This window comes from Ips typographus, linkage group LG2 (assembly GCF_016097725.1).
Source record: "Ips typographus isolate SLU linkage group LG2, UJ_Ityp_2.0, whole genome shotgun sequence".
Taxonomy (NCBI): Eukaryota; Metazoa; Arthropoda; class Insecta; order Coleoptera; family Curculionidae; genus Ips; species Ips typographus.
The window spans coordinates 5,406,162-5,418,304 of record NC_138423.1 but is presented as its reverse complement, the minus strand read 5'-3'; the positions used below and the strand labels follow the sequence as shown (position 1 = coordinate 5,418,304).

Below are 12,143 nucleotides of genomic sequence, written 5' to 3'. Positions count from 1 at the left end.
TCTGATGGAAAAGTCAGTAAATATGTATTTCCGAACACAACTGAATGATGGTAAATCGTAGGGAATGGTTTTTGGCCTTAGGGACTTGGATGGCGGAGACCGGAGAAGAATAAAATTTTTGATTTGATGAATATATATTTAACATTTTTAGCATTCTTTAATGGTATACGCATTATATTAACCTGCATAAGACCTGCAAACCTACAAACTGTCAACCAAATCTGACACAACATTAACCATCAAAACAGCAAACTAAATTTTCCTAAAATCTAAATTCCGCGTGTTATAAGCATGAAAATATAACAATCATGCCTTTTTTATCAAAAAATTCTTAGTACAACCAATTTGCTACACAATGTCCAAGCATCAGGTAAATTTTTTTACTGTTAAATTGTTAAAAAAAATACAATTTTTTTAAGGATGTCGATAGTTATACTGCCATTGAAGGTGAATTACAACAAGCCTTGGCCAAGACTAGATCGTCTGTAACAATCAAAAGCACCAACTCTAGTTTGAAATATGGGAGGAAAGGTGATATCACTCTTGAAAAGGTTAGTCAATTTGATTGCATTTCAGTAAGTAATTATATTAAACTAACTTTAGGTTGTCTATGATATGGCTCAAGTATTCAACGACCTCAAAAATGGCATAAATCTAGTCAACTCGACTGGTGCAAAAAACGAAGTTTATACTAATGTTGAGCACGAATTGGAAAGAATATATCAAAAACAAGAAGAACTCAACAGACTGAAACAGGAAGAGGTTAAAAAAAAAGCAGAAAGAACAGTTCCACTTAAGAAAAAAGGGAACCAAGTAAAAACTAACCCAAATACACCAAAACCATCATCAGCAAAACCAGTAAACTTAAAACCTAATGTTATTAGAGCCGAACCAGTTAGACCATCTTCAGAACCAAAAAAATCTACTTTAGCTGTTACAAATTTGAAATTTCCTACAGAACCTAACGCCATTAGTACGTCAGTTAAACCTTCCACAGCTCCCCAAGTTAAAACCAAGTATAACCTCAAAGTTTACTTAATAACTTTCTGTTAAGATTTAATGATTGTAGCCCCACTCTTCTCAGATCTTCACACACATCGTCCAACAGAAGCGGATCTATAGCACCACCTAGAGAAGTATACAATCCTCTAGGAATCATCAAAGATGAAGTCGATAGAGCCATAAGAGAGAAAAAAACTTTTACGATAAAGGGACAATTTCCGGCTGTTAGGAGGGCTTTAATCAAAAGAGGGTGGATTGAGAAGTATCATCCAAACTACAGGTTAGTGTAGGTATATCATCTTTAGGACAAATAACGGTTCATCTACTATAAGTTTGGTTGTACGTCATCATTTACGTTATGTTACAATCAAAACTCTACATTTTACAAGAAAGATATCTATATTTTTGCAAAAATATAAAACTTTTGGAGATGATGTAGCTTGATAAGGGAGGAGTCGAAACATGTAAAATCTTTTGAAACAAATTTTACACTAAATATAGTGAAGGTATCATGAAGAAAATAACTGAACATCACAAAAGTGACAATGATATTTGGAAAAAAGGTAGTTTCAACATCATGTTCCAACTGAATTATGGATAGGTACTATAACCATGTAAAGCCTTCTGATAATATGATGTTGCATTTTCTAAAGAGAATATCACGACAAACTTTCCTATAACTTTCTAAAGAAGACACTGGAGGACTTAAACAAGTAGAACATCTGGAAAGTTTTTTACTTGCCTTTGGAATAGATCACTGCACTGTCATGAAAAATGCCATTGATTGAACCATGTAAATATAACACTTTAGTGGCTTGAGACGTGGAGAAAAGTGATAATAGTGGCTTGGAATATGGAGAAAATCGTTAATCCTTGAAATATCCTTCTGGATATAATTTCCTTAAGGGAATTTCAAGAAGACTTGAGAAATCTAAAACTATGTGACTTCTTTTGGAGTTCTATGCAATTTGACCTAGACAAAGCGATTTAGATTAATACTTTAAGACATTGGCAACTTGGAACAATATGAAGATTGATGGTTTTAGAATGGATCAAACTATCTATTAATATCCAGTAAAGAAGATGTCATGGAGAAAACGATTGGACAATATAAAACCTGCTGAAGCCGATTTAAATGTGTCGGAACCGATTAAAGAGGATGTAGAGGTGTAGAGGACGGAATACCCATTAACAATATTCTGTATGCAGATGACACCATATTATACAAAAAGGTCATATTTTATGATCATTACAAAATCAGTTTTAGTAAAAAACTAGTAGAGAAAGTACAAATACTTAGGAACAACTGTTAAGGAAAGTAAAAGCGTATGAGATGGGGTCATATTGAAGAATCTTAAGAATAAGCTAAGTAGTAGACATGGTAACAAATGAGAAGGTACTGGAAAGAATGATAAAGGAAAAGGAAATATTAAACACAATTAAAATAAAGAAGTTACAATATCTGGGCCACACTATGCTGGGAGAGAAATATGAATTGTTGCGGAATATTATGCAGAGAAGATTACAGGGAAAAAGAAGCAGTGGAAGAAGATTATCTTGAGAAAATGGTACAAATGTAGTTCCATTGAGTTGTCTAAGAGCTGCAGCATCAAAAGTAGCGATAGCCAACCTTCTGAGAGGAGATGGCACTTTAAAAAGAAGAAAGAAGAAGAGGACGGAAAGAATAGAGAAAATCTTTATGGTATAACTTGACATAACAAGGAAAAAGCTTCAAAAACCTTCGAAAATGTAGTAGGTATACTTGAAACATGTAAAACTTTCTGACGATGAATTACTTTGAGCTAAGAATGGGAAGATGTGCTAACCTAACTTACTAATGAGAATATTGAAGATGACGATGAACTTAAAAACTCCTAAAAAATGCTTTTTAAGTACGCTTTGGATGTCAAGAACCGTCTAAAATGATTTGTTTTGCACTAAAAATATGAATAGGACATTAAAGACTGCGAATATCTAAAACCTTCTAAAAGTGACCATCAATTGGAAATGGAGCAAAAGGTCTTACATGCACTCAAAACAATGTTAAAACCCCTGGAGCAGTTGAAACATGTAAAATCTTTTAAAAATCACTTTGAGCCAACTAAAAAATATCAAATTTTCCTAAGAGAACTGTCAAATCTTGCTATAACTTAAAAAATATATAAAGTCCACATGAAGATGATTTACGTTGATCTAGATAAGACAATAGTTATTTATGTATCAAGGACTGATAGAAGAAGATTACGTGAGAGGCTAAAGGTATTACTTTACCGCCTGTTGTCCTGTGACACGGGGCATAAAATTGATGGAAGAGTCCTAGGGCGTAAAGTTATTGTTTCCGATATGGAAACATGGGCGTAAACAAACATTACAGAACCATGTGTGCGTAAAAATTGTACCGATTTAATATTATTATAACCTTCAGTAGATTATTTACCGCAATTTGAACCAAATTTTGAAAACATTGAAGACTGTAGATATACATATCCCTCTGTAGATAACCTCAACTTGGTTGAAGACTACATGAAACTTCTTATAGTTGCAAATTGTGACTTTTTAAACAAAAATGTTGGTTCAAGTGTTGTCAGAAGATAACGCAAAGCTTCTCAAAAACTGATTATTTGCTCATTTATACTACTCTTTTCCATTACTCTACATTATCTTGTTTTCTTTGTGTAGAGATCGGATCAACGAAGACATTAGAAAATACCTTCAACTCAGCGTAGGCGAGTTGGTTGATTTATCCAGAAACAAAGGCATAGCAGACACAGTGAAGAAGATTATAAAATCAAAGTTACTTAAGGATCACCAGGTTTTGAGCACAATTGGAAGTATAGTTTGGTAATATATTCAGGGCTTTTTTAGGTTGATTTGTATTGGGACCACAGCTATGACGCTTTCAAGGAATGCTCGGACAACGTCAAGGTTTTGCTCACAATTTTCATCTGAATTACCATTTAATTGAGTATTTTAGTTAACGCTGATTAACAGATTCAGAAGGGAATCATTTAGTTATACTAGCAAACAAGGACTTTGTCAAGCAGCCCGCGAATCTCAATGGCTTAACATCCCAGGAGTTGCACGGATTAACCATCCAAGGCAAATTTTCTTAAATTAATTTTATTTTCAGTATTAAAAATTATCTGTTTATTAGATGCTATTTATTAACCAAAGGTGGTGATACTAAATCTTTCCTCAAAGATTTTGGTCTTACAGCTGCTTGTTCTTTATTGAAATGGGTGGTAAGGAACAACATAACTGGTGAGAGTAAAATTGTTAGTGACAGTGGGAAAATACCAGTAAGTGTGAAACTTTCCCAAGGTAAAAAGACTGAATTTATGGTTTTGGTGGAATTGTTTTTAGATGATGGTGTTTGACTTTGCCATATCCGAGTGTTATAAATACGTGAAAATTCAAAACCATAAAGATATAGACGAGGATATGCCTGAAGCTTTGGAAATTGAATGGCACGAATTTTTGGAGCAGTTTTACAAAACGGTCCATATTGGACATCACTTTAAACTTCCGGATAAAAGCATTCACCCTTCCCAAGGTACGACTAGATTTAGTAGAAAAAAATGAAATGCAGTGTTGGTCTTATTAGATAAGTATTATTAAATTATTATTCTAGAAACAAAAGACATGGTACGAAGAGCTAATTACCTTCTTAATCAACTTCGAGAATATATGCCATGCTTGGACATGGACGGATATATGAACATCTGGATTTTGAAGCCAACCAACAGTAGCAGGGGAGAAGGAATTCACATTTGCCGAACTCTGAGCTACATTTTGGATGTTGTAAAGAAAAACCCTACTAGACGATATGTGATTCAGAAATATATTGGTAAATATGCTCTGAAACTGATGTTGGTAACACCATCTGATGTAACTTTGGTTGGTTTATTATTCAAAATGTGGATTTAACTAAGCGATTTCTATCTCCCTCTTTCTCTTGCTTGTCCGCTCCTGGACATCATTTGTTTTCTTCAATCCAACCTATCTTGTACTGTTTGGTACCAGTTTCTTCATATCCTTTCCTTGATGTCGTCAATCCATCTTTTCTGTAGTCGTCCAATACTTCTCTTGGAAAGCCTGGATCTTCATTGTAGTAACTGTCTTGTCCATCTTCTTGTGTTGTCCTGCCTAGCGATATGTCCCACCTAACACCATTTTAGAGTGGCAATGCGCCTCACTACATCTTCCAAGCTCATTTGTCTTCGTTTCTTAGGAGGTCTCAAAGTGATACTCCCAGCATAATCTGTTCCATTGCCTTTTGTGCTCTTCGAAGTTTGTTAGAGGCTTTTACGGTTGATGTGGTCGTTTTCATTGCATATGTCAGAACAGGAAAAATACAAGTGTTGAAGACCTTAGCTTTAAGATGTATACGAAAGCTTTTAGAAATCTTTTGAGAGCTTTTAGACTAGTTAAGAGCATTTCGAAGCTTTTGGACTGTTCTAAAATTTGTAGAAGCTTCTGGACTGTTTTAGAAGGTTTTTGACTAGATGCTCAAACTTATTTATAGTTATTATTTAATGTAGTTCTTCTAGATTTGTATTTATAAGAACCAGCATCATCAGCAAAGCGAAAATGACTGAACCTGCTATATTATACTTATTCCCTATTGATCTCAAATTAGTTGTTTGAAGATGTTTTCCAGAGACATTGGAGTTTTGGGGAGATTCTTTTGTCTCACCCATCTAAGCATAATAATTTGTAAACTATTTTTTAATAATTTCAGAAAGGCCCTTCTTAATTCATGACACAAAGTTCGATATCAGACAGTGGTTTCTAGTTACCAGCGCTTATCCTTTAACTATCTGGATGTATAAGTACGGACATTACCTTAAACTAATGCACTTCTAATAAGACAAATTTTCTAGGGTTTGCTACTTGCGATTCAGTTCCCAAACCTACAACCTGCGCAAGTTACACGAATCAATTCACTTGACCAACAACTCAGTGCAGGCCAAATACCTACATAGAGGAACTAACGACCCTCTCATACCATCTTACGGTATGTGGGATTCCAAACAGTTCAAGGTTTGGCTTCGACTTTTATTCATGCTCTTCCCTCACTAAATTTATGTAATTTCAGAGTTATCTCTCTGATATTGGTTACCCAGATACATTTGAAAAAGTCATTTATGTCGGTATGAAACAATGCATCATCGCCGCAATGATTGCTCATAGAGATAAGATCGATAGAAGACGTAACTGTTTTGAATTGTACGGTGCTGATTTCATGCTGTCTGAAACTTTTGAACCTTGGATATTGGAGATCAACTCAAGTCCAGCTCTTTATGCCTCAACTCCGGTAACAGCAAAATTGTGCCCTGAGGTGTTGGAGGATGTCATCAAAGGTAAGAGTTTCATCTTACTGGGAGTCTAATCTTTGAAAATGAACAAACTTTTCTAGTGGTAATAGACAGCGCAAGAAACCCACAAGCCAGTACCGGAAATTTTGAACTCATCTACAAAGAAAAACCAGACGGTTATATCACCAAAACCAAACAGAAACTAGAAGTAGCTGGATGCCCCATTCCAGACAATTATTTTTGCGATCTCCCTCCAGAACAAGAAACAAAGAAAAAACCTTTATCAACTGCTCCCAAAAAACTGGAAGTGATCCCAGATCCTGGAAAACATTTATTACACACTGGACAAACTATGAAAGAGGCCTTAAGAAATCTTTTAGAGATTGTGAAGAAGGAGAAACTGAAAAGGTTTGTTATTGCCAATAGTACGGCGGAGCAACAGTTATTTATTAAAGAGTATCTAAAGACAATGGGAAAGAAGTAGACATTTGATTACAAGTAACCACCAACTAATAATAACTGGAATACATTTCAGAAATTATTTTTTGTAGGCGAACAAGAAAGGAGAAATCCATTGAAGTGACAATGGCGACTGAGGACTCGTTCAATCAAACGGAAGCCGAAGTTATATCATTATATCAAAGTGTGAGAATAACAAAAATAAGTTCTGATACTTCCTGCAAAACCGTTATCGACGTTAATAGTGAGGATAAATTATCTGAGACCGAATCAAAGAAAATCGCAGCTGTACTTGGGGAAATTGGTTCATTACATAATAAAAAACAGGTTTTGTCTAGTTTAGTTAAAATTGTAGACAGCTTAAATCGTGCAAAAAAGTATAATAACCGATTATAAATAAATCTTAAAGTTGTATTTTATAATTGCAGTTTGTTTGATTAAAAATATAGTAGTAGAGAACTGAAAGTCCTGGCTTTGAAAACAAAAGCAAAAACGGAACGTACTCTACTGCCCCAGTGATTTGCATAACGTGCTAGGCTGTCGATTGTCAAAAATGCATCACTATCGCTGTCAAGAAGCGTCATTACTGTCATTTACAAACAAAGTCGTGAATGTGGCGGTCGCGGATCAACGTGTTTTTATTTTCTCTAAACGGTTTCAGTTTATTTAAAATTCAATTTTCTCACCTAATTTAGCTTAATCCACGATGAACTATTTGTTTTTACGCAACTAATTAATTGATTCGGTTCTTTCAAATGATTTGATAATCGGTTTGTTCATGGATAAAAATGGCTACCGTCGGCGTTTTGTTTAGGTTATTTTGACATATTTTTGTATGGGCATAGTTTTTAATCCCTATTGTGCTAACTTGAATAAATACGAACGTTTACACTCAAAATGATGGAGTTTTCTCAGCCTCCGCCTAATTTGGCGTTGCCCCCTCCAAATATGGTTGGGCCACCTGGTCAACCCCCAAATAATTTGATGCCTATGCAACAGCATAACATGGGTAAGTTTCATAATTATTATTGAACATTCATCTATAATTTTTACTCTTATCTTTAAAGGTATCCACTGGATACATTTGTTTCTCAACAATGTTATACTCTCAACAAAACATATTTTATTTGCCCTGTAATACAACTAGCAGTATAGCATCTTGTACAACATTGTTGAGATACAAATGTATCCAGTGGACTCTTAACACTAAAATATATTCAGAAACAAATATCTAGATATTGCTTAGCTGAAAGAAATCAATTGTCAGTGTCAAAGCTTCTTAAGATTAAAATTTATTTAAGAAATCCTGGAGGAAACCTAATTCATACAACTCCACAAGTCTAAATTCAGCAATTTACTTAAAGGGTTGCTGTTTGCTTGCTCAATTATTTGTCACTGACATAGGTAGGGAAACAAACTTTGCCATATTTGTCAAATGCATCAACATTGGTGTATCTACTTAATTATTAAATATTTAATATAATTGATATATACAGGATACAGGACCCTGTTTGTTCTTGATTTGTTGTTCCATGTTTCAAGTGATATTAAATCATAATAATATAATAAAAACAAAAAAAGAATCAACAGAAATAGAACAAGTTCAATTTTAAAATAATTTGATATCAATTTTGTACCTCTATGGGATTAACAGTTTCCAGGTTTAGGAGAGGACTGTAACTGACGCCCAAATGTCAAAATTCCACTCATAAAGCTATAAAATACCTTTGGAACTGATTTTCCTGGATTATTAGAGTGTGTTGTGGTTTTACTGCTTTCTGGAGATAATTTTGATGGTTTTCATAAATAGAAATCTACTGTTTTGAGATTTATATAACTATGTCAATTTAAAGTTGAAATTATACAGGTGTGGTAAGACAGCCATAGGAAAATCATGTAACTAACAGAAAAACTTAGATAATGATGAAACTGGGACAAAGACAGAAAAAGTCTAGTTTTTCTTGGTAAAGGAGCTTTAAAAAAATCTCAATCCCACCCATTATCACTACAGTTCTCACTTTAGATACAAGATAACAAAAAAACATTTATTTTAAAAAACAAACAGCACTAAATCCAATGAAGACATTAAAATAAACAAACATTTTTGCTTTTTAAGCCCTTCCATAAATACACACAAATACTCTGTCTAAAGCACACATTAGTAGCTAAATTGAAATATTTACTGATGTTTATTAGTTCAAATATGAATAAAACATAAAATGTTGACAATTTGAAATGCCATTCTTCCACACAATAAGTAGAATAAATGTAATTATTGTTCCAATTCATTCTGGTTCATACTACAGATATGCAGTTTAAAATATGTATTCCTCTCATTTTTATATTTTATTATTTCTTTATGCATATTCTTTGTTTTCAATTTCATAAAGTACCTACTTATTTCAGTTAGTGTACAAGGTAAAAATCTGCTACCCCTGCTTTATTTCAAGATTGAATTCAAAACAATGATTGTCTGGAGCTTTTGGTCTGTAGCAAGTTCCATATGCAACTGCATACATACAAAGTAATGTCAGTTTTACACAAAAAGAAAGTTACATTCTCTCTATCATACATGTTTGACCAGTAGATTTACAGGTTGAAAATTGAAATTTGCTTGAACAAGATCATTTTCCTGTCATGGCTGTTATTAATTTCATGAAAGTCATTTTTGGTCAATATTGTCACAATAAAGTTTTGATTTGTTATTTTAGAGATTTTGAGAAATAAATGAAACTTTTCTGTCAAAGTTATATTATTATTTAAACAATTTGTATTTACCAGTAATTTACTGACTATAGTCGCCAGAAGCCTCTGGCAGCCATTTTGAATTGCCAGAGGCCTCTGAAACCTTTTTAAGCTTACTATGAATTGTTTTTAACGTGCCAGAGGCCTCTGGCAGCCATTTTGAATTGCCAGAGGCCTCTGAAACCTTCTTAAGCTTACTATGAATTGTTTTTAACGTGCCAGAGGCCTCTGACAGCCATTTTGTATTGCCAGAGGCCTCTGAAACCTTCTTAAGCTTACTATGAATTGTTTTTAACGTGCCAGAAGCCTCTGGCAGCCATTTTGAATTGCCAGAGGCCTCTGAAACCTTCTTAAGCTTACTATGAATTGTTTTTAACGTGCCAGAGGCCTCTGACAGCCATTTTGTATTGCCAGAGGCCTCTGAAACCTTCTTAAGCTTACTATGAATTATGAATATATTGATAATAGCTGTAATAGAGCTCAGAAACACGTTTTGTTTCAAAAATTGTGTTAAACAGTAATTCTTGCAAATTCTAGTCAAAGTATTGACAGTTTTGACATTAGGAACAGGTATCATGTGGTTTTTAGAAAATAAATTAGCTAGGCAGTAACATGACCACTGTCAAATTTCAAAATCACGTTTTGTATCAAATACTGCAAGAAAACTTTTTTTAAATCCTGATTTTTGTAACTTTTGAGCCCAATTTGATAGTCAGGGACAAAATTGCTTGTCAACCCACTTGGAGTGAGTAAAAGACTGTTTTAAGCCTATTTTTGGAATCTTCATTAAATTTCCTATCCAATAACCTGAAAAAACACTACAAAATTTGGTACAGTCAAGGAGAAAAGCCGTATCAAAGTTTGAACTGCCAGAAACATAGTATTTGTAATTTACCAGTCAAATTTTCGTGGTAAAGTAAAATATTTACTTGACTTTGACTTGAATATTTATGTTCTTACATGGTGTCAAGAGGTTGAAATGTAAGTCTCATTGAAGCAGTTTTTTTTCTAAAAATGAGATCAATATTTCCTCCTTCTACAAGATTATCTTATCTAATTTTTTTATATTATTGCACAACATACTGAATTTTTTTTTTGGATATCATGGTCTGGTTCCATATGTTGCTACCTACAAAAAGTTACCAACAGAAGGGCACTTAAAGTTGATGATTTTACTGTGACAACTCATAAGTCAGTTTATTTTAAATAATACTTCTTTTAATACAGGTACCTATCTAACAACACTTTTAATTATTTTTGTATAAAACACAATATTTATGAAAACTGGAAAAAAAAACTTAATTTGCTTGGGTAGTTCAGCTAGTTCTTAATATTTGAGATTGAAATATATTCTGCCAAAAGTGTATATTGTTTTATTTAGTATTTGACAAGTTGGCCATAAAGCACCATTTAGATTACTGCAACCCAACGTCTAATCAATCAAAATGAACCACATAATGTCACTCCAGAAAAATAAATAATTTTCACTGGTTAGACAGAAGGTTTCTGTATCTTAACATAACGGAGATTTTGAAGTGCATTTAAATTAACTAGAAACAGGAAAGAAATTTCCGTCTGCAAACATGTTACACCAAAATAACAATTAAAACATCCTTGTGGAAAGCAAAGGGTGAGTTTAAAAATTTAGTCAAAAAAAAAAAAAGAATTACCCTTCATGTTTAAAAAATTGGCTTTTTTTTTCACTTTCTGTTTTGTAGCCAAAGATGGAGTTAAGAGCATCAAGTTTCATTTCTCAACCAATCTTTTCTTGCCCAAGATAATCATATCTAACTATAGGATATTAAAGAAAATGTTCTTATTTCTGAGTGTTAACTTTGATTTATCATTTTTGTGATTCAGATATGCAACATAACCTTTTTTTTGCAGGCTACAATCACAATCGTCAGCCATTTAAACCTTTTATGAAACCGTTGCCTGGACCTTTAGGCAATATGACCTTAGAGGATTTTGATGGAAAACGCCTAAGGAAGTCTGTAATGAGAAAAACGGTCGACTATAATGCAGCTGTTATTAAGGAACTAGAAGTGAGTCGACATATTGCGCCTGTTTCCGCAGTTTCTAATCAGCTACATTCTGTACTATTGTTTTTTTTTTCTAGAATCGTATCTGGCAGCGAGATTATAGAGACCGACGCGCTTTACAACCGGACGCAATGTATTATCCAGATCTCATGCCACCTCCGTCCTATCCCGACAATCCTATCAATTGTGTAACCACTAGATTTGTTAAAACGGCAACCAATAAGATGCGCTGTCCCATATTTTGTATGGCCTGGACTCCTGAAGGGCGGCGATTAGTTACCGGTGCAAGTTCCGGAGAATTTACTCTATGGAATGGATTAACCTTTAATTTCGAAACTATTCTACAGGTATGTACTTTTATTATGTTGAGTGTTTTATTTATTTATTTAATTACATACCCCACAGAAATACATCCAATTATAGGGTAGGTTGGTTAAACACAATTATTAATGAACATAGCAAATATACAAAGTAACAAGCCACTAATTTACAGCATTTCTTGAATCATCTTTCTAAATCTATTCAAATCTATATTCAAAATATCACATTGGTCCCTAACTTGATTATTAACTAGTTT

General features: G+C 33.7%; 2 protein-coding genes across 6 annotated transcripts in view; both read left to right on the top strand.

Moving 5' to 3' along the window:
- The first annotated feature begins 209 nt into the window (after positions 1-209).
- LOC145724811 (tubulin glycylase 3A-like) lies at positions 210-7,201 on the top strand. Of its 5 annotated transcripts, none has more exons than XM_081973251.1 (15): positions 210-370; positions 420-551; positions 604-1,016; positions 1,085-1,288; positions 3,682-3,814; positions 3,868-3,927; positions 3,977-4,101; positions 4,157-4,301; positions 4,366-4,555; positions 4,634-4,849; positions 5,744-5,834; positions 5,886-6,045; positions 6,101-6,365; positions 6,422-6,728; positions 6,872-7,201. In XM_081973251.1, exons 1-15 carry the CDS (start codon positions 356-358, stop codon positions 7,173-7,175), a joined length of 2,760 nt encoding a protein of 919 aa, XP_081829377.1. In that variant the 5' UTR covers positions 210-355; the 3' UTR covers positions 7,176-7,201. The 5 variants fall into 5 exon arrangements, with proteins under 5 accessions (XP_081829377.1, XP_081829376.1, XP_081829375.1 ...); XM_081973250.1 differs by having other exon boundaries at positions 1,070-1,282; XM_081973249.1 differs by having other exon boundaries at positions 1,070-1,288.
- A 156-nt stretch (positions 7,202-7,357) lies between these two features.
- Positions 7,358-12,143, top strand: part of Wdr33 (WD repeat domain 33) — a 28,413-nt gene continuing 23,627 nt past the window's right edge. The window contains exons 1-3 of the mRNA XM_081973981.1: positions 7,358-7,788; positions 11,412-11,569; positions 11,644-11,913. Of these exons, the coding sequence (XP_081830107.1) occupies positions 7,677-7,788; positions 11,412-11,569; positions 11,644-11,913 (540 nt within the window). The 5' untranslated portion in view covers positions 7,358-7,676. The remainder of the gene's footprint in view (positions 7,789-11,411; positions 11,570-11,643; positions 11,914-12,143) is intronic.

Excerpts from the sequence above, each read along its gene's own strand:
- LOC145724811 (XM_081973249.1), top strand. Across the intron at positions 552-603 it reads GTGATATCACTCTTGAAAAG|GTTGTCTATGATATGGCTCA; the intron begins GTTAGTCAATTT and ends AACTAACTTTAG. Across the intron at positions 5,835-5,885 it reads TTAACTATCTGGATGTATAA|GGTTTGCTACTTGCGATTCA; the intron begins GTACGGACATTA and ends CAAATTTTCTAG.